Source organism: Athene noctua, chromosome 14 (assembly GCF_965140245.1).
Source record: "Athene noctua chromosome 14, bAthNoc1.hap1.1, whole genome shotgun sequence".
NCBI lineage: Eukaryota > Metazoa > Chordata > Aves > Strigiformes > Strigidae > Athene > Athene noctua.
The window spans coordinates 6,986,400-7,009,692 of record NC_134050.1 but is presented as its reverse complement, the minus strand read 5'-3'; the positions used below and the strand labels follow the sequence as shown (position 1 = coordinate 7,009,692).

Genomic DNA, 23,293 nt, shown 5'->3' with positions numbered 1-23,293 from the left:
TTTTCTACTCCAAAATATAAAACTACCTCTATGGTTACATTTGAAATTGCAGCTTTATTGAGACTTTCATAGTACCTTGATTTCAGGTGGTTAATTTCCTTCCTATATAATCCCTTCTGGAAGGTTACCTCTTTCTAAAAGTAAACTAGAAGAAAAGCACTATGCAGTGTCTCTTGAGGTCCTCACAACATCAGAGAAAAAGCAAATTCTGACTATTCTATGTTTTATTTGCAAGAAAGACTATAAGTTGCAACAGAGCATGCCAGGAGAGCCATAAGAACATTCTCCTTTATCATAGTAACTGCTGGAAACATGCTCTCAAGCCTCTCATAATCTGATTTAGTTCTGTACTGGATTAATTTTCAAGAATTCCTAAAAAAACAGCTATGAATTCAGAGAATTTTCTAGCCACTTAATAATCCTATCATGCTACATAATAATTTTCCTATTTCTCTAACTATTGAAAAGCTTTAAAGAAACTATCATCATGCTTACTAACTCAAGAAAGCAAAAAAAATTTGGTCCTTAAATCTCACTTCATCTGCTCAAATTTTTACACCATCCATTCCCAGTCAACCCTCACTACCACTCTTCATTATGTTTTTTAATAGGTCAGAACATTGGTTCTTGATTGTACTCGGGAATAAACCATTTTTCTCTTGGTAAAAAAACTTTGATCCAGATTAAATAGGGAACTGGAAATATTACAGTCATTCCTTTGATAGTCAACATTTTTAGGTGTTCTTGAGGGAGTGTCAGGGTTGATATTCAACAGCATTCAGCAGTGGTCATGGTTTCTTATACCTATAAGCATTGTTGAAAGTTTGACATGAAATGAGATACTTCAAAGGATGCCCATATAATTCTAATTTGGGCTGGATAACTTCTATTTGTTATTGTTGTTTTTTAATTAAACATTTTTTAGAAGGGATTAGTCTATCAATAGCTCAGTTGCTTCTAAAATACTCAGGTTGAAATTCTTCCCATAAGATCAAGTTAGCTTTTCTGGCTGGCTTTTCTTTAATTATGTCACATTATATCCTTAGCTCTCACTTGAGTGTAATTTAACAGGTATACAAGGTATTGCATAGATCCACCTATGGGCTGTTTTTCTGTGAGGAAAAGCCAGTATTCAAATCAACTGTAGAGTAAATTTAGCCTGAAACCTTTCTGAAGTGATTTTCAAACACTCATCTGGGTTTGGATCAACACAGATGGGCAGAACCCTGGGCTCATGGAGAGGTGCTGGGACTCAGCAGGATTGTAGTTCTGTCCATCTGTCATTTTTTTTTCATTATGCAATTCATTTTAAAAATACAATAAAACAAACAAAAAATGTATTGACCAAGCAGTTTCAGCTGGGGCTTGATAATAAAATTATTCAGAATGCTGAGATTAAAATTTAAATGCTACAATACATGCTTAAATAAATCTGATGAAATTGCGTACTTCCAGTGTAAAATCTGACTGTTGCCTTAGATACAGCAACATTGTCTTTTAAGGACATATTATTAGTTTGGACTTAGCATGTTCATGTTTACATGATTGAGATAATGGCACTTGTACATGAGTGTTGTGATACAGCTAAGTATCACTGTGATTCTCCACTCCTGCATTTTGTAGTAATTTTTACTTGCTTATGTTTTTAAATTAAATCTTGATCATTCAAATGTGGATACTTTATGGTAACTGAAGTCATTGTAATTCAGATACATAAAGCTGTGCATATATGAGCTTGTTGGAGTATAGGTAAAAATAACAGATAGGAAAAGGCAAGATAGATAGATGATAATTATCGAAATGGTGACTGGATCCCCCTTTCTATGTTTCAGAAATACAAAACTCCATGGAGAAAATTTTTTACATCTATGCCAGTCTATGCAATAATAGTTGCAAACTTCTGTAGAAGCTGGACTTTTTACTTGCTGCTTATTAGTCAGCCTGCTTACTTTGAGGAAGTGTTTGGATTTGAAATAAGCAAGGTATGTAAAAATAACGTAAAGCTTTTATTTTATCTATGCAAATATCAGAGCTACATTTGTGGTAATTATTAGGAGGAGGAAAGAAAATGGTTCTGCATCTTCATCATGGGTTTACAAGTCTTAGATCTTATCCCCCTAATTCCAGTTAGTGTTCTCTCGACCAGCACATATAAGTGAAGTAACAGTGACGAGGGATTGGATCGGGGAAGGTGAAGGCAGGATGAGATTTAGTCATGATCTGCTTGGGTCCATATTGCAAAAAGAGCTTCAGTAAAGTGCTTGAAACCAGATCATGCATGGTATTAGAAAGGTATCGAGAGACCCGTTACAGTTCTGTCCCTGACACCCCAGGGGATGCGGGATCCCACTGAAGCTGTAAAGAGAGCATTGACAAATGGTTCCATTTTTCTAGGTGCATTTTACAAAGCAGGATCAGATAGTTTTAGGAAAGATAGTAAAATTTGTCACCTTTCTGTATCCTCTTTTGATGTGGTGAGAACTGCTCTACCTTTTCCACTTAGGAAGTGAGAGTGATGGTGGCAAAATATGAGACATAGGGATGATCTGAAGTTCCACATAATTCATATGAATTTTGAATCAGACTTATAGTGTGAATATGGATACATGCAAACAAGCCGCCAGAGTGCATAGTGAGCTTTCGACTAATACAGATTTCCTTCTTGTGAAAGTGACCCGGGCTTGTGCTTTTGAGACACCTGTATTTGGTTGATATTGTTCCATGAGGTATTGTTACCCTAAATTGCGATGTGACAACGGATGAGTAGCTTCCAAAGTGTTGCCGTATTATGGAGTATTGTCAAAAATATGTAATGCCATCTTGCATTTAAAGATGGGCTTCCATCTTTAGCTGGAGTTATTTTAAGCAGCTTTGCTATGCTTGAAACATCAGCTGTTATGCACGCAATAAGAATGGTCATATTCTATAGAATTAATCTGATCATTTTGTTCTAGAAGGTTTTTCTTAGAGGGTACTCAAAGAAATGTGGAGCTTTGTAAACAATGACAGCAAAATCAGTTTAAGCTGCTGTGGATATGGATGCTCATAAATGAATAGTTATCAGTCAGGAACACCTCAAAGCAGTAATGGCAATGCCACAAGTTACCTCATACTTCATATCTGGCTTATTGGGAGAACCATCTATTAAGATGAAGCTAGCTGTCCCAACATAGCTGACACATACATAAACTGCAGTGAAATACAGTTTCACAACTTTGATTGAAGAGTAGAGAAAACTTGTTTTCTTTTTGTTCTCATGGAGCCTGCCTGCCCTGCACACTGATGCAACTCAAGCCAGACATCAGACCAGCTGATGCACTGTTCAGACAGCAATCGTGCAAAACCCCCTGTGCTTAAGCACTTTTTCAGATATACATAATAATCAGTATTCTTTATCCCAACAAAATGCCATGTGTACTAGACCAAAGTGTCTGGAGTGACAGGAGACAGCAGGTGGCAGTTTGTGCCATGCTCACAGGTACCTGTTTTGCAGGAAAGTGCTTCAAATATATTATTATATCTTGGAGCAGTCATCACCAAATTACTATTTCTTACTTTGCTAGTATGTGCAGCATTCTGAATACTGTCAATCAATATTTAGCATGCTATCTTTCACTATGTACAGAGTTTCTCAGACATATCTTTTGCCCATGGGAAATTGGAAGCTTGGGGGATGGTCAGAAATCAAAGGCAAATGGCCATTGTGCACGTGGGGGTGATCCACAGGGAATCTGTCTAGACACGTTAGGTTTGCTGGGCAATGAGACACCTAAAACATCACCAACAGAAATGTAGCAATTCAGTTTAATGCATTTGATCATAAATTTTCTGAAAAGAAAGAGCAGAAGGGCTATGAGTGAGGGGAAAAAAGCCATTAGCTTAAATCTAAACTATGAAAACAAACTAAACACAGAAGTGTCATGGCATCAGAGGTTCTTCAAAACTCTGGCTGTCCTTCATAAAATACAACGGCAAGATCGCCAGTTCTGTTCATTTAATAAACCAAGATTTTTAGTATTACTTTTAGTACATAGCCTGAAATTGAAGAGAAACAATTAGTTGTTGAATGCTTCGGAAAATGAAGAAACAATATTTCCTTATGGTATATACTCTGCTGATTCTAATTATTATTTTAGGTGGGTATCTTATCTGCTGTGCCGCATTTAGTGATGACAATTATTGTTCCTATTGGGGGACAAATTGCAGACTTTTTAAGAAGCAGACAGATTCTTTCAACCACTACTGTGAGAAAGATAATGAACTGTGGAGGTAAGTCTTCCTATTTTATTAAAAAGCTTCTTGTACAGATTCAGTGTCCCAATAGTATGCTGTATACAATAAACAAACAAACTGCATGTATTATGAAGCAATGCTTTGTGTATTTTTTTGCACACCCTCTGCACTAAGAAAACCCAGACCTGAGATGACATACCTGACTTCTGAGGTTAAAGTCACATGAGCTGGATCCTGGCTGTGATAAGGGCTGCACAATTCAGGAGCAGGTTAAGTGTATATTCCCGTTAGGGCTGGCTGGAACTACCTAACCAAATCACAAGTATTTCTTTTCATCTTAAAGCTGACAGGAACGAGCAATAGGTTACCATACAAAGGCTAAAATAAGGAATATCTGAGATAGCAAGAACATGTGGTTTTTAGGGATGAAAGAAATACCTGAATATATTCCACTCTGAAGTAATGTTTTGCCTCTGTCTTCCTATGAAATATTACCATATCCTAAGGCTTGCAATATTTGAGAGGGAATGAAATCTGATGCCTGGTTTTCTTTATGATTTCCCCAGGTTTTGGTATGGAAGCAACCCTTCTTCTCGTGGTGGGATATTCTCACAGTAAAGGAGTGGCTATCTCATTCTTAGTGCTTGCTGTAGGCTTTAGTGGATTCGCCATATCTGGTAAGATTATATTACTGCTATTAGTAAATTATTTTATCTTAACAGAGAGAACATCTCATTTGGCTTTTATTCATTGATAGTAATTTAAACAAACCTCAGAATTACAAATGACATTATTTATGATAATTACAGGAAAGTACAGTCAGAATCACATCTTTTATATTAATTACTTCTGTTCAAATACTTCACTCTTATTCATTGCAGCAAATTAGACTTTCTTTTCAGTGATGTGCTACTGTACACCACAGATTTTTCTTGAAATCAAACATAACACAAATGGACTGATATAACGATACCTAAATTTCCATGTATTTGTTTAAATATAAGCCTTTTACTATTTTTTCCACTATATGTTAGTTAATGCTTTGTTAATGTTGCATTTTTTTATTACTTTGGGGCCTAATTACTAGCAATTTTTTTCTGATTTAAAATTCAGCTCTCCCCCTTTCCTGCTGATATATCACCCCTTTGCCTTTGCCCTTCCCAAACACAAGTCACCTGGCCTTCCCTTGCTTTCCCACTGTGATCTTAGTATCCTCTCCCATGCTGGTTCCTTATGTCTAAAACAGGCTCTCTTTTCTTCTGTGCCAAACATCTAAACTCCCCTTAATCAAATCTGTCCTTAATCCCATGTGTTCTGCAAGTTATCATGCCTGTTTTGCACAACTTGAAAAGTGTATAGCACTTTCTCTAACAGTTATCCATATCATACTGCTTGCCTTTTCCCTCTTATTATCTTTCTGCATCCAAAGATTTGGTTTCTGTTTTCATTTACTTAAGTGCTTACTTTGGGACAATGAGTTCTGTTGCTTCAGAGAAGCATGTGTTTTTTCTAAGATTATTTAAATAGTTACTCCATAAGTTTCAACAGACTTAAGCTGCTGGAAATGCAAGAGGACAAACAAATATTTATAAAAATAATTAATAAATCTTTTATAGATACTGTCTTTTTATTCCCTTCATTTTACCACTCAAGAACAGAAGGGAACTCCCTTCTGCTGGTCTGTGTGACAAGAAAAAAAAATGTGGACAATAGGAAAGGAAAGTGGTACAAGCTGGAAGAAGAAATGACATGTTATTTACAGCATGAAATGGTTGTGAATAACACTGAGAAATATGAATGCTCTCCCTGCCTAAATATCTCCTGGGTTTTCTACTCCACACAGTCACTACTAGGATTTAAAAAAAAAAAAAAAAAAACAACCTACAATTTTGGGGAGAAAATACATTTGATATCCTTTTAAAATATATTTTTAGAAGAAAATGAAAACCCAGAGTCTCTCTACAGATATTTAAACATTATAAGTCTTTTAGAGAAAAAGTAATTAAACGCCCTAAGTCTGTCATAGTAAAATTGTCAAGTGATAGGATTACTTTTCAGAACTGAAGTAATGCTCTGCTTTTGGTATGAACGTTTGCTGACCTTTGCATTGCAGGATTCAATGTCAACCATTTAGACATAGCCCCAAGGTATGCCAGCATCTTAATGGGGATTTCTAATGGAGTCGGGACCTTGTCTGGAATGGTTTGCCCTATAATTGTCGGAGCGATGACAAAGAACAAGGTAAATGATAATACAGTTTTCAAATCTTCCCGTTTAATACTGTTGATTTCAAGAACAAGACCTTTCCGTAGTACAACTTGCCAGGATATCCATATTAGAGTCTGGGACTTCCAGGGCATAGCATCCAGGAATTTGCCAACGTGAAGCATGCTTCAGTGTATGCTCACCACGTCAGTGCTTTTTATAGGCTAATGAATAGTGATTTTTCAAAGATGGATATAAGTAATTGGAAACTGGACACTTAAATGTTTTAGTTCTGCGGATTATCACAACCTCAATCCCTAATTTTAATCTTTCAGCTCAGAAGAGTTAGATAGGTCTATGCACTAGTCTGATTTAGCAAATTTCTTCTTTACAGACACGTGAAGAGTGGCAGTATGTCTTCCTCATTGCTGCTTTAGTTCATTACGGGGGTGTTATCTTCTATGGCATATTTGCTTCGGGAGAGAAACAACCCTGGGCAGACCCTGAACAGACAAGTGAAGAGAAATGTGGCTTTATTCATGAAGATGAACTTGCTGAAGAGACAGGGGACATTACTCAGAATTATGTAAATTATGGTACCACCAAGTCTTATGGTGCTACAACCCAGGTCAACGGTGGCTGGCCTAATGGTTGGGAGAAAAAAGAGGAATTTGTACAAGAGGAAGTACAAGACTCATACAATTACAAGGAAGGAGATTATTCATAACAAACCTAAATATTGGGTATATTTTGTAGTGTTTGTGATTAAATTCATTGTGATTGTTTGCACACAGAAATAAAATGTGGTATAAACATGTAAACACATATCAAACAGGAAGGTCTTACTGTAAAAAAAAATACATCAAAGTGCAATCTGTATGAGTTGTGACATGTCATCACTTTCATTAGGTTATATTTGTTCTATAAACATTAGAGTTTTAAGGGTTTACTGGTCAAAACTATAGAGGCAATTAGATACTTACAGTATACAAGAGCTAAACTCATAACTAAGGATTAAAGCACAACTAAGCAACCAAGTTGGCACATCTAATGCTCTTTTTAGAAAGCCAAAATTACTTGATCATTAAAAATGCACTTATATATTTGTTACACTGTATTGAAAGAGATTGTGTTAAATACACACGTTTACTCAGTGCAATGTAGGAATTGTGTGTGTAGTCTAAGACAAGAGCTTTCGTAAAGAAGAAAGGTTGAGTCCTAGATATTTACAGAGGATTGATCCAGTTCCTTTAATGGTAATTGTATCAAGCCTAAAGAACAAATAGGGCATATTGTATGTTTATCGTGATTACATGCTGCAGGCTACTCTGTGATGAATAAAGGAATTATTTAGGAGTTTTATACTGAATGTTTGGGCACAAATTCTTATTTCTATTCTTTACAGAATCTTATGTAATTATAGACATTATCATGTTCTTCCCTGCATTTATCAACTAATATAAAAAAAATATATTAAGTCTGACTTTTCCTGCAGACTGTCAAGTCCCTTTATCAAAAAACAAGCTTTATTATTCCATTCTTTGCAGTATATTCCAACTTTGTACTGGTGTCTTTAGAGAGAGAAAAAACCAATATAACCTAGAAAAATATATAGTCTTTTACAAAATTCCAAAGAGAAATTTACTATGAACAAGTAGCCCTAAGAAAAAGGATGTATTTCTTTTGCAGAATATTTTGAAGCCAATAGAAGAAACAGAGAATAATTTAACCCTTATTCTTCCCTTAATAGCTTTCATATTTTTACACATCGTGCCACAGTTGTATACATAGATATAAGTTTATTGAAGATACTGTAATTATAGAAAATGTTGCTATTTTAGAAATCCCTGAAATAAAAAAAAATGTATTTGTCTTTCGATTAAACCTAATAATAATGGACACTGAATATGAGTAACATATAAACTCACAATAAACCAAAGTGGTAAATAACTAGTGTTGGGTTGAAAGAAGCCAACAAGCATCATGCTTGTCTCTAGCATAACTCAACAGTGACTGCAACATTAGTGTACCAAGCAATAAGTGCAATGCATTATGAAGTGCATAATCTTCTAGACTATATATTAACCTTCATTTAGCTTGTTGTATATATTTGGGGTTGTTGGGAGTAAACCAAACTGAACCAACTAAAGTTAGCAACACCAGACCACTTCTTAATACTCTAAAATGACAACTATGATCCATTTCTTAATTCAATCAAATGATTATTATTGTATGTAATAATCCATTCTGGATTCTTGGTCTGTTCATTGTATTGTGCTAGTGATTGGAAACCCTGCTACCGCAATATACAACTTGAGGATTGTTTCTTCTCCTTTTTTTTAATGCAAATCATACCTTGACCTTAAGAAAAAAAGTATTTTGCTTTGTGCCTCAAAGTGATGTAAAATGTGACCATAGCTTTTGCTGTGTTTAATGAAAAAGATGTGGACCGTGTCACTTTTGTTGCTGCAAAAAGTGTTAATAAAATGCTCTATTTATCCTTTTATATAAAAAAAGGACAACTGTAGTTTCTTGTCATTTTTTTAGATGTGCCTTAATATAGTTTACCAACATTCTAGCCACTGCAGAACAAATTCTGCTATTGACATGGAGACAATATCTTATGACCCAGCTGGGAGCTCTGCTGAATACCCAATGTCTTTCACTGTCTACTCTCTCCTCTGACCATGCACAGGTGTGTGGTGGGAGAGGAACCTAACTCTAGATTGTTATTCCTCCTCTCAGAAGGATGGCTGGAGTAGGCGTGGAAGAGAAAGGAGTAGGAGGATCAGTGTGCCAGCCAATGCAGTGCAACTGGGAAAGACAGACTAATGTGTTTTAGCTAAAAAACGGGCATGGATCAGCATTCTCTAAAGAAAATGAAATCACCACAGATTGCTATTCCTGGAATTTGTTTCCTTTATTGTTCCTGCAACAAGACTCTTTAAGTGAAACATAATGTTACTGTCCATCCACCTGTAGATAGACCCTACAGAAATCAGTAAATTCCAGACATCATAGATTAAAAGTATTTTTCTACCAAAATTTTTAGTCTTTAGTAGTTTTCTTGCACAAAGTAGAAGAATGCAGAAACACCAAACTGAACAAAAGGCTACAAAACGCTAGACAGAACAGTAATGGGCCCAGCGTTTCTCACTGATAGGCTAGTTGTCACGAGATGCTGAGTCAAGTAACACACAAAGTTACTACCAATTGTTTTGATGGACTGGTGTGACGTTGCCATGGAAAATTCCTGAAAGAGTCAAAAGTGGGATAAATAGGGGCTGTAAAAGTACTGTTGTATTTACCGGAGCAAGTGGACAGCTCAGAAAATGAAAACGAATTGTGACGTTGCCATGGAAAATTTCTGAAAGAGTCAAAAGTGGGATAAATAGGGGCTGTAAAAGTACTGTTGTATTTACTGGAGCAAGTGGACAGCTCAGAAAATGAAAACGAATTAACAAAATTAAAATCAATTCTTAGTTTTCGGTCTAATCTTACATGTTCTCTATCTTTTGGAATTGTTTCAATAATTTCCTTTCATTAAGTACAGGCAATTTTTTTTTTTTTTTCTTATTAGCTTGACACTTTATAATTACTTAGAATAAAGGAGAGATTTTAATCCAGGCATTAGACACTGCACTGTTCAGCCATGCACAGCTCAGTGGGAACTCAGCATTTCCCTATAAATGCTACACTGCTTGAAGGTTCTTCATATTCTCTTTCCAGCTCTCTGCTTTTGCTTTGACTCTGTTACTTCCTCTTTAAATGGTGGTGCAGAGGAATCTGTTCTTCTGGGAAGGAAGAGTAGCATGACAGGTTTTAAGATTTTTTCTTCTTCACAGACACCCATTCACAGAAAAATACAGGAACCGATCATCAGGAACATGGCTGAGAAAGAAAAAGGGGAAATGGAGAAAATAATTGGGTTCTTGCAAAGGACGATTAAGTGAAGACAAGCGGCAACAGCTGGATCTGTTTCAAGGAAAAGGAGAGTTGAGAGGGCTTGACCCTTCATCTAAACTATATTTCTTCTCCATAAATAAGTTTATGATTCTGCCTTGCTACTTCATTTTTATAAAGTAGCGCTGTTAAAATATATCTCTTCAGCCTCTTCTGAACTATGCCCCTTCTGCCCAGAGATTTCTCTTCTGCGCTCAGATGCAAAGACCAGGTCTGTGGAGGTGTTGCACTTGTAAGGCGCAGTGTTCCTCTTCTGCAACTCTTAGCAGCTCAAATCATCCCTGTTTATCAATCAGACCGTGTTGACAGTCACTTGATTGTTTTGTGCTGTCACCTATTTCTGTTTTGTTCCCCTATCTAGTACTCAGTAGATCAATTACTATGTTGAAAAAAAGGAAAAGAATTTTTACTCACATTTTTATTTATCACTTATCTTTTCAGTGAAGAACAGCAAATAAAAGGAAGGGGCAGAATCCAGACTCCATTAAAATAATTAGAAGAGCTTTGAGTTTAGATGGGCTAGAATATCACTTCAAATGTTCACCTTTATGTTCTGTCCTGGTTTCAGCTGGGTTGAAAAACTAGAGCTAGCTTTTCTTCTTAGTAGCTAGAATAGTGCTGTGTTTTGGATTTAGTATGGGATTTGGTATGAGAAGAATGTTGACAATATACTGACGATTTTAGTTGTTGCTATAAAATCAAGGACTCTTCCCCTTCCCTTGTTCTGTCCATGTGCAGGTGCACAAGAAGCTGGGAGAGGGCACAGCCAGAGCACCAAACCCAAACTGGTGACTGGAACATTCCATATCATGTAACGTCATGCTCAGTATACAGAGGAGGGTGGGCTGGGAAGCAAGGGCCCTCTCTCTTCCAGGATCACAGTTTTAGGGTTTTCTCTTCTCTAGGATCCCTAGCGGAGAGTGAGCTGGGCATTGGTCAGTCGGTGGTGAGCAATCACACTGTACATTATTCATTTGCATATTCTATTATTACTGTTATCATTATTATTTTAATTTATTTTACTTCAATTATTAAACTGTTTTTATCTCAACCTATGAGTCTTCTTACCTTTACTCCTCCAATTCTCTTCCCCACTCCCTGGAGCAGGGGAGGGTGAGCGAGCAGCTGTGTGGTGTTTGGTTGCTGGCCAGGTTTAAACCATGGCATGTCCTCAAATGATTTCATACAGATAGTACCATTCAACCTGTGACAATTCTTTAAATATTGGAATCTGCATTGGTCAGTTCCCTTCTATTAATACATACTCTTTCTTGCAGAGATAAAGCTATCATAAAGTGCTCTTTGCTTTCAGAAGTGATCATGAAATTCAATGGACCAGATTTCATAAAAACACTTTTCTATTGGGGAAAAGAAAGACTCAAGGTAAAGGTTGAATAACAGTAACAAAAGAATATCTGCAAATATGAATGAAGTCCTCTTTCAGCATGAAGCTAGGAATAGGAATGAATGTGGAAGTCTGAATAAATGTCACAGTTCAAAGCCGTACTGCTAGAAAGATAACATCACAGTCTTAGATGCTGCCTCTGAAAGAGGAAATGTTTTGTTCCTTTCAGGACAATCTGTGAAGGAGTTTGAAGGCTAAGATTAATCTAAGTCTAGATTAACTACTTAACAGCAGCTGCTTTTGTACTTATTTTGAATTTGCCTGTGTTTTTTTTCTTGAGTAATTTTCATTGCACTGGGAGATTTAAGAGCAAATAACCAAAGGACCTAAAACTACAGTCAGATATTTTAATTCGATGTCTGTGTATCTCCTCTCTAATCCAGCTAATGTGCCTGATGTTGCTATTCTAGCTTTGCTTAACACTTTTTCACTCTGTTGTAAGACAAAGCATAGCAAAGAATGAAATGTATTATATATTTAGATAAGTAGAACTACTGAAGTCTGTGTACTTATACTGAGGTCAAGTGTTTAGACAGTATCATCTTCCATGTTTGAGAATTAATGTTACTAAATGATTGTTGGCAAATGCCTCCTTGGTAAAGGCTTTTAACATTAGATACATACAATCCTTGCTTTAGGTGAAGCTGCGTTCTCCCAGATGCCATGGGTGAGGCATTAGAAAACAATACAAAATAAGATTTTGAGCCACTGTCCAACCTTTGGCAGGCTCTTATCTATAAGAAAGTAAGTAGAGAATAAGTATGAAAGGCAGATGCAATGTCAAACATAAAATATAAGGCTAAATTAGAATTACAGAAAATAAAGTATTGTAGGAAGTTTAAGGAAAGGCTTACAGAACAGCTGTCAAATTTCCTCACTTTTGCTCATGGCAGTAGTGAGAAGAAAAAACTGAATATGAAGTCCTAAATATCTGGTTCACCCTATCCTGAGTCTAAGATACGATCAAAAGTTGGCTCAGAAGCTGATTACAATGCTCTGGCTGCACCCTGCCTTGTCCTTTAACATAGCTTGTAACACATTTTTGTGTCAGGGCCATGAGGCACTTGTAGCCCTTCATTGTCTTGAGCATCCTGCCCTAGAACTCTGACTTGCACCCCCATCCATGACCCAGGAGCCCCATTTCAGCTCAGGACTGAGATTCCCTGTCTTTGGTCTGTCTCCTGAGTAGAAGTTGGATCTATGTTGTGTCCTTGTCTCCAGCCCTGTTCTGGCCCACCTCCTGTTGCTCCTGAGAGGGCTCTCTGGATGGACCCTGGACCTGATTCATTCCTTGCTGTCTCTGAGACCATCAGTGGAGTTAACATGCTGCTCTGCCCACGCTGCACCCTGGTCCATAATGGTATAGCCAGCAGGTGGGTTACCCTTGGCTCATGGCTCATGTCCCTAATGAGCTGCCCTTCCTACTCCTCCTGCTCCCCATTGGACACTTTCCTTGTTGCGCCGGTGATAGTCCAAGGAGACTTCATATATGGTCAATTCAGAATCCTGAAATGAAGCATTTTTGTCAGTCTCTGAAGAAGCAGAACCATGTCTAATGATTCCATCATTATTTTCTTAAAATACAATGAAACATACTGATGTGTCAGGCAGAAGATTTAACCTGTTAGATACCAGAACATTCTGCTTCATTAGTAGTAGGGTTTGGATTCCTACTTCAAGTTTGTCCCTCTCACAGAGGTATTCTGCCATCATGGATATGTTCATGGTACCAGTTCCCTTTTCCAGGAGAGCTATGTTTCATTCATCAGTGTGTCTTGAAGAAACTGAATCAAGTTTTCATCCTTGCACCAACTACAGGCTTTCTTCATTGTGTACAGGAAGCTGCGATCACTATCCTCAGTCCTTCTGCTGGAGATGATCAGCATTTGCTTGCACTTTAATGAGCTTTCCAAAACTGATTTATCACTACTTCTGGCTGGGCACTGCTGTACGATGGCATAGTGTCTGCTTATAAAAGTATGCAAGCAAATGATGTTCTTGAGCTTTGCATGAAGAGTCAGCAGTTAAAACGGATAGTTTGCAAAACCGGTGATCAAGGCATTATAGAGTAACATAACCTTGTACGACTGACAAGGAGTTGATGACGAGGTGTTTCTCGTACCCTGAGGATCAAATGGCAGGTTCTGTTCACAGAGAACAGTGAATGAGATGTACATTTGACATGGGCAAACAGTACAGCTATATTTGGTTTAGCAAGATCCCAGTTCATACTAAGCAGTATGAATTAGTTGACATCTACTCTGACTGTGACACCTTGAACACTCAATATGTGATTTATACAGGTGTAAATTTACTTCCTCTACTTCTTTCCTTTCAGAAAACAGAAATTTTGCATGTCGTTATCGAACTAACAGATTAAACTGGTTAACTTAACCAGCAACAGGAAGAATTTTATTTCAAACGGTAAACATATCTTATATGAGAGATAGCAGCCATCCACAAAAAAGATGGTTATTAAAATTAATCCGATTGTAAAACACTTAAAATTTAACATGAACCACATGTGCTGGATTTGTATATACACAAACATACATACAATATGTACATATATATGTACATAGTATACAGATATTTGGAGCAGTAATAGGAGAGAAATCTTAGTGCACACAGAAAGATTTTATCTCTCTTTTGACCCAATAAAAATCCTAATGTATCCTCAGCAAGTTCAAATAACACCTACATAAGTCTCTCAAAACTATTACAGTCTACAATAAACATCATCAACAAGTAACAAAAATTTTAAATCATACATTAGAAGTTTGGTTGGTTTTACTCTCTCTGAGAAAATCTTGACACCTGATAGCTGGAGGGAACTTCAGAACAGCATCCTAAATAAGGTCTGTAAAACTGGATTGAAATATTGGCAGGAAACACTTGGTGTTGTATTGCTTATCTTGACACTTCCACTCTTTCATTTTCCAGGTCAGAAAAGTAGAATAATCTATTACTTATATCACCCGTAGCAGGAACTTAGTATTTAGTACTTAGATAAACTGATATAATTAAGGTCTATATTTCTAGATGTATGAATAGCTTGATGATATTCCCCAGTTTAAGGGAGCTTAAAATCAGAATGTACTTTTTCAGATCCCTGTTCTCTCTTTAAAAAGAAATACGAAAAAGAGCTTTCCTTGAATGGAGTTTCTTTCACTTATTCAAATGGTTGTACTCCTCCTGCCAGAGTTTTCAAGCCTCCTGTGCATCACACTTACTGAAAAATCTGAACTAATTAAGTAGGACATACACAGTAAAAATGACAAGAGGAAATGTTGGACTTATTATTTCCATGCCATGCAGATGAATAGCACATGCACTGTAAAAATGTGTTAAGGTGCACATAAACTGTGTCTGGTTTAAATTAGTGTTCAGATGATGTGAGTGGACGGCTAGATGTCCAAGGATACAGAGAGAGGAAAAAATTTTTTAAAAATCAAAAATATTCTGTATGATACAAGGGGTCTTATCTAGAAGAATCCAGATACATGTATGATAGCCTTACTGACTTATTTACTTGTCTCCACATTTCTGTGGCATCTGGGAAGGTCAGCAAATCAAAGAGAAAGGCCACTAACTATTACATCAAAAACAGATGTTAAAAAAATAGAAAAAAAATATGCTTGGCATAAAATTAACTAGACAAGAAAGCATTTCAAAAATAAAGGATAGCATTGTTAAAATTGGAAGATTGCCAGTTAATTAGAATTAATCTTGTGTAATCAATTAAATGTGTCGACACTGGATAATTGTCATAGATGGCCATGAACTAAATAAGTTTGTGAGGAGGGTGTGATTATTTTCTTCGAGGTAAACATCAGAACAATCAACAGAACTGCTTTCAGTTTTAATCTGGAAATTTACAATGTTATTTTCTTTTAAACGCTGCTTTGTGGAATTAAAACTGAATCAGATAAAGACAAGGTCAACCAAAGCTCAACTTTTTTCTCAGTCGTGTTCTTCTGTGCAGTTATGTCCGATCATAGGATCAATAAAGCACAAACTGTTTCTGCACTGAAGCACTGAAATCCATGTGATGTATGAAAAGATGTTTGTCAGCATGTACAAGTCTGACACAGAAAATCAGAAGGCAACACAGTAAGGTGAAGACTGACCATCTAGGTCTGCTTTAGGAGTCCTGAAGACAATGGTCCACAGTTATTTCTTGACTGGCAGTGTGATGGTATATAGTTAGGATCAGACTATGAACTGGACTGGCTGTGCTTTGTGAGCTAGTATTCTCCACTGCACGAACATGCAAATCCCTGTTACTGTTGACATACGCTCTTTAATAATAAAAATATCATAATAATCTCAGCCTGAAGTCTGATAAGAGCTAATTCATATAGCATTTATGTATATACCCTCCAAAAACTTTTCAGCTAATTTTAAGCAATCTGAAGATGAAATACATTATTAATTGTATTAAATACATTAAATATTTTTTTAAAAAATATGTGTTTCAGAAAATATAATTTTTTAAAATTTATTTCTCTTATATCTCAATTATACTTGCTTACTTAAAACCAGATCTATCTTTCTTTTTTCAGGTCTGGTTTGTGCTGAGAAGCTTAAAATTTGACTTTCATAAATTAATACACCTTTCTTGTCAAGTCAAATAATCATTTCTATATACTAAACACATTCAGTAATGAATGAGACAGAAATGAAAATCTAAGAAGCCAGAATTACTTATTTAGGTCAATTATTCCAATGGACTTTTTGTGTGTGTGTGTGTGTCTGTGTTTCATATGAGTAAAAAGAAAGGGTATATCTTTAAAAAACATTTCTAGTTAATTTACTTTTCTCAGAATATCTTGATTAGCATAGAAACTTGTTCATACAATGCCAGCCTTATTGCAACCATCAACTACTGTTTATATTAATAAATGCAAATACTCTGTGTTTTATTTAGAATAAAAACCTTTGGGCCATCAGTGGTTTATTTGTTCTTGTGCATTAATTTGATGTGAGAGGACACAAGAACTACTCAGCAGAAAACACACAAACTGAAATCATTGCTGTGGTGTTGGAATACTAACACTATTTAGCATTTAACTACTGACACTCATTTAAGATCTATTCCCTAACTGATACTTTTATGTCCAGACCATGAAACTTTAGAGAATTGGGCCCTATTCTCATTCAAAATACCCAGTTCTGCTCCCTATGGAGGCAATGCGTTTTGAAGACACTGAATTCAATACAAGGAAGATAAATCAAGTTTCTTAAAATCGCCACTGTCGCCCCCGTAACTAAACACTTTGCCATGGAACAGCCACACTGCAAGCACTGAAATTCTGGTCTGGGACAGCCACCACTAGGGAGGAGACTATCTGCTTCTCCCTAGATTTCAGTCTATATTCCCATTTAACGGAAAGAAAGAACTAAAACAGAGAGAAAGCCCTACCTATATTTTCCTTAAATTCAAAGCTCCTGACATTTGTCAGCTCTCTGTCAGAATAAAAGCCGTATTTTCACAGGACTTCGTAACAAAAGCGGATCAGCTCCTAAGTATTATAGTCCTGGGCTATAGCTGCTGCTGCAGTGAATAAGAGCCTCGAATGTAAGCCTCTCATATTCCAGGCAAATGCTTGAATCCTTCTGTCACTGATTTGATCTTCTGTAATCTCCTGATCTCTTCTGTTTATTTAGCATGAGTTGGTAAGAGTATCTGAAGCAAGGAGAAATGATGTCTTTGTGACGCAGAGCAGAACTGGGGAAGGCCCAGCTCCTGGTCACTGAGCAATGCATCCGTGTCCACCTACCACAGCACCCAAAGGGCAGATGTTCCAGATGTTCTGATTCCAGCACCAATTAGGTAATATACCTTAATGCACACCCAAGTTTCTGTCAGTAGTGACAATGGTAAATCACACCAGAAAGACAATCCCATAAAATAAAGAATGAAACAACCTAGAGGCATTATGTCATCAGGAAAAAAAACCCCTGTTTGACTAATAAGTGAGCCTGGAAGTGTTGCTGGTAATTCTTATTTTCTCTTTTGATATGGATTCATTTAACCTTGTGAATCTATCACTTTCAATTATATTATAAAAATGAAATAGTGGATCGTATATAAGTCGATTAACAGCAACATGCTGTTAGCACGCCTTAATCATTAACTGTGGGATTACTCTTTCCTTTCTTGTTTCTTTCATTTCAAGCAACTTTGGCTTCTTCTACAATGAAATCACAAGTTATCTGATTCATCCTGGAATAATCTCATAAAAATAATCAAAAAGGCATACAGAAAAAAGAAAGTGTGAGAAAGAATGAGACAAAAAAGAATCCTCCAGCTGACTAAGGGGGGAGATTTAAAGGTCAGCATCAAAATAGGCTGCAAAACCAAACATCAGAAAAGACAATAAAATCAATTAGAAAAATTGCACTGTTGATGTTTGAAAGTTATCTGTCTCAATAACAGTGTATAGACATGTTATGTATTCAAATACTTTTGGGAAACCTCAATCACTTCCAGTATAAGAGACCTATGTAATTTTTATTAGGAGTTAAAGTTTTTTTAAAAAAATGTTTTTAATGTCCATATGTTAGAGTTTATATGGACAAAAAGTGTTTATAAGAGTAGCTTGAAGCTTGATGTCCTGCTAAGTGTGACTTTGCTTCTGGTGCCTGAATAAACAGCATAGGACCCACAGAGACTGTCATCTGTAGTGAAACGGTGTTGATCTCCTGGGGAAATATGTTGGAGTCTGTAATTTCATTTGTTGTGTGTGGCCACTAATTTAACTTGCGACTACTAGCAAAGTACAGGAAGATATATACAGAAGAATTATTGATCTGGTTTGGGGCACTAATTAGAACAGGTTTACAGTTAATCTCTAAAGCGCTTATTATCTTGTATACAATATAAAGAAAAACAAATTTAATTTGCTCTCTGTTGTTCTTGTGATTAACTGAATGGATGAAAACAAATCAGCATTATATTCCTAATAAGGAACATTTTGGTTTGCAGACATTGTTCTCCTTATTCGATATCCATAGAAAGGACAGAGATTGTCAGTAACAACTTTGATGGAAAGCAGGGCTTCGGTTAAATTTAGCTATATGCTCATATTTGATTTGCAGCAGATAAAATGTTTTACTAAGAAAATATAGTAAAAATGAAAAAAAAAAATCTGACATTTTATACTAGTAAAATAGTAGTTTAACATATGATTATACACTGATAATGTCTTTCTCCTTTTCCTTTCTCCTGGCCCACCTCTCTGAGCCTGGGCTATGTCATTTACTATCCTACGGCAGCAAAGCTGGAGCTGCGCGGGAGGCTCCCCCTGAGAGCGTGTGGCTGTTAGCCGAGCGGGCAGCGCTGCCGCAGCAGTGCTCCTTGCTTCCCTTTGCCGTCAGAAACAACAGGTTCAAAGAAGAGCTTTGGCCATACACAGTTTAAAATCAGGAGCCTGATTGCCTGTGCTGCCCGCACAAATTTCATGCGACCCTTTACCATTAGGATTTGATCTCAGGTTTTGAGTAACCCGTAATGGTGCCACGCTTCTGGGTAAGCAAAACCAGACTTTACAAAGTGTCATCTTTCAACAGGATCCTCTCTTACTAATTCATTTTAATATTGTTTTTAAAGGCAACATATTTTAGATGAACCTCCACTCTGATATGACATATAATGTGACATAATCTATATATTAAACAGAAGTGAACACGTTCTACGTGAAATAACAGTTCTATTTTGTTTATATTTGTTACTTTTAAAACTCTATTAATGCTAATTAAACTCACATTACGGCTTTGCATTAACATCCACAATTACCTCACTACTCAGTATTGATAGATACATTATACCTTAAAAAAGGGAAAATCAGAAAATTATCTCTCCTTTTTCTCTTAAAAGCAGTTTTAAATCCACAGGCAGAAGAACAAACCCTCCCGGTAATTCTTTCTGCCTTCTACTACCTCCAGATGATGCTCAGACCACAAACAGAGCATGTGCAACATACACTTGCTAAAAATTCCGGTTGCTACAGTGTATGTTTATATGTATATAGATATGTGTGTGTGAATAAAGATTGCAAAGAAAAGGATTAACAGTTAGGAGACAGCAGAATTAAAATTTGCGTGTACAACCCTAATTTGCTCCTTTTCCACATATATTTTGAAACAACAAACGATGAACTATCATGTTTTTCCACGAGACCTCTGTGTCACTCAGTACACAGCTGAATAACATAAACTAATGAGGAGCTATTGAATATGTTGTTTTCTCCTCCTTGTTCAATGTTATCACCCCATTTAAATGCTGATTTGAAGACAGAGTGATTAATTTCCTTGTTTACTCTTCAGTAATACTCATTACTACAGTGTCCTAGTGTTCCAGATATTGATCCACGTTTCCTCAGCACCCATGTAATATAAGAGGGTCTTGACTGCATGCTTAGGTAGAGAACTAGATCAAAAAAATAAAATAATAACTAATCTACAAGGCACTAATTTGAGAGGTTTTAATCCTGATTTTGGTGATAAATAAAACTATCTAAGTTTATTATCTCCTACCATATCTGCCATATCTACAGATGCTCTGTTACCACCAGATGTGTCATCTGACCATAATCAGACTGTATCATCTCACACTATCCTCCCAGAAAAAAGAAATACAATTATTTAATATCTATGAGAAGTTTCGTCTGGTTTGTTTAATAACTTATTTAATTTCAATCTAGAAGTTTGGGAATAAGAAAAAAGGGGGGACATTCAACAATCTTAAATAAGTATCCTCTTCTTCTGCTAGTAATTTGCTAGCAATCCTCTGTTTTAGTCACCACACATATTTCAACTCGTGCAACAAGTCACTTTTATACATCTATAGAAACTCTTTTCAGTGTAATGAATTAGTCAACAATCAAGAGAACAGTAGTGCCCAGTCCCCAGCCTGTGCTCCTTGCCTCACTCTCCATCAGCCCAGCCCAAACCTGCAAACTGCAATTATCAGTCTCAGTCTGTAATCTCAATTTCATTTTATTCCTTAGTCCAGAGGACCATTTGGATAGCAAAACTGTTGTACCTCATCTACCCATTTGCCAGTCCTTTCATGAAGTTGATAAGAGGGGACATAATGGTCTACATCACCCAGGGAATCTTTTTCACAGGGATTCTCCATGAGCATTTCAGCACATGCAGATAAATATTTGTGCATTGGAGTATGATGAAGTGGTGCATCTTTTGCTAAATTCCAGTGGACCAATGCAAAGATTGTATATGCTGCTCTGAAGCCCAAATATTTGAAAGCATGCATTCAAAGATCTTAAAGTTTAAAGAACTGCATATTGATTTAATTGACTAAGTAAGTAATTATCAATTTCTGGAAGGTTTGCTTCTTACTCTGAAAGAATGTTTCCATTCTGTCATGAGTATTGCAGAAATGGACAGAAGTGGATGGGATATGTTGACAGTAACATAGCAACAGGGTTGCAGAGAGAGAGTTGTTCAGCTTTGGTAGAGTAGCTCTACTGTCATCAGATGATTCAGGCCAGTTCAATAAGAGTAAGAGCATCCCCCATACATCTGCCATTTAAATTTTGGAAGACTTCATTATATGCATTTTTTATGAGTTAACACATACTGAAAAATAGTCAGGCAAAATTCCAAGAAAAAAAATAAGTTTGAAAGCAAATATAATGAAACTCCTGAACCACTTTATAGAAGACTTCTGTCTTCAAATACCTGAGTTATTTTTCATAGCTATTTACTTAAGAATCAAAATCTGTATGTACATTAAAGCAAACATAGGAAAAAACCCTTCAACAAACAGTGACTCGTGCAGGAGTTCAGTCTAAAAAAGGCAACTCCACAAGGAGCCACTAGAGTATAAGAAATTTCACTTATTTGTAAATTCATGAGAAATATAGTTAGTCAAATCCAGACAGTGAATTATGAATGGTTCTGAGCAAAGGGGGAAAACTGTACATCCTGTACAACTGACAAAGAACATTTTGGCATCCAAATACTGAGAAAAATACTGAATCTAAAATAAATAGTAACTGACAATATGAAAACATTTTTTCTATCTCAAAGCTGCCAATCTAGCGGTGAAGTATACAGTTTGAAGATGTTCTCTATTTACATAAAGAATGAAATGCTAGAGTCATGAATTATGTCATCTATCTGTCTTCGGTATTTCTGAGTTGCCTCTCCGTCTTCTAGCTAGTAATATCTGTTTCTCTAAACAGCTAGTTTTAAAGAGAAAAATGCCATTAGCTACATTTTTTTGAGCATACAAAAGCCAGTAGTGTGGCTACTATGTTAGATAACAGAAAAAAAAGTGCTGGCAACGTGATGTGCCAAAGGTCAAGCTCTCAAAGTGTAGTTGCATACTTCTAGCTACTCCTACTTCTGCATACTTCTGACAAGTGTCTCATCCTTCATTTCTAATTCCTGGAAGCTGCCAGTCTACCCACTCCATGTCAAGTTGATTAGATATAGAATCATATACACTAAGGACAGGAGCTTGACATGACAACTATTATGATTTTCCTTTCAGCAAGCTTACTTCAAGATTTTCAGGTAGACTACATTGGTATGAAGAGAAATGATTGCCTGACCTAAAATTTTAAACACAATTCAACATAAAATATGGGAAATGTGTTGAGTTTCACTTGTATTCTCTCCAAGCACATGTTCCTACTGTATCTTAAAAGCTTATTAAACCAAATCTTTCTCCCTTTTCTCCATTTCAAAATCTTGCTGTCAGGACTCTGGCATAAAAAGGTCTTTCAAATCCATAGCAACCTAATTTTTCATCTGCACCACCAAAAATAAGTGCGCACGCGTGACTTCCTCCCCCTCCCCCCGGTCATATGCTCTGCTGACAAATCCAGCATTTGCAGGGGAAGGGATTAGTCACTGGAGCCGCAAAGGATAACTAAGGATTCCTTACAAAAGAAGTCCCTTCAAACCATGTGTCTGCTACTCATCACCCCCTTCACGTGAGAATTGAAAAATACTTGGCATGTTTTAAGGCGAGTTGCCTTTTTAAAAATAAAATGATAATAATGGGACCTTTCTGACAGCTGCGCCGTGGTTTGGAATACGAACAGTAGTCCCAGTGGAGGCAGATTAGAGGCCAAAGTGCAGATGAAATGGGGAGAGGTGAAAGGTTATTAGCTTGAGACATGAGTCTCCAAAGCGTATCTTGCAGATCGGCACCACATAGCTATGCTGTTATATTTGCAACACTTTTTTACAGTATGTGTAAAAATATAGATTACACAGTGATTATACACATGATATACCTGAAATAGCATTTAACAATATTTAGAAAATGTTAGGAATCATAATAATAAATAAAATTTTATTAATATTATGTATTATAATTAGGCAGTAAATTATTTACATGGAGAGGAAAATCTTTAGACCAATTTGTTTCTTTTGTTCATAAATCATTTTCATATTTACCCAAAGCATGCACTGTTACCAAATCTTAATTTTTCTGCTGTAGTGTTT

General features: G+C 36.4%; 1 protein-coding gene across 3 annotated transcripts in view; it reads left to right on the top strand.

The window, feature by feature from the left end:
- The window catches only part of SLC17A6 (solute carrier family 17 member 6), a 34,208-nt gene extending 25,274 nt beyond the window's left edge, over positions 1-8,934 (top strand). For 2 of the 3 annotated variants that reach the window (XM_074918054.1, XM_074918053.1), the window contains 5 exons: positions 1,833-1,982; positions 4,137-4,269; positions 4,800-4,910; positions 6,347-6,474; positions 6,833-8,934. In XM_074918054.1, the coding sequence (XP_074774155.1) occupies positions 1,833-1,982; positions 4,137-4,269; positions 4,800-4,910; positions 6,347-6,474; positions 6,833-7,165 (855 nt within the window). In that variant the 3' untranslated portion in view covers positions 7,166-8,934. The remainder of the gene's footprint in view (positions 1-1,832; positions 1,983-4,136; positions 4,270-4,799; positions 4,911-6,346; positions 6,475-6,832) is intronic. The other variant, XM_074918055.1, reaches the window with a different exon arrangement.
- Positions 8,935-23,293: the final 14,359 nt, after the last annotated feature.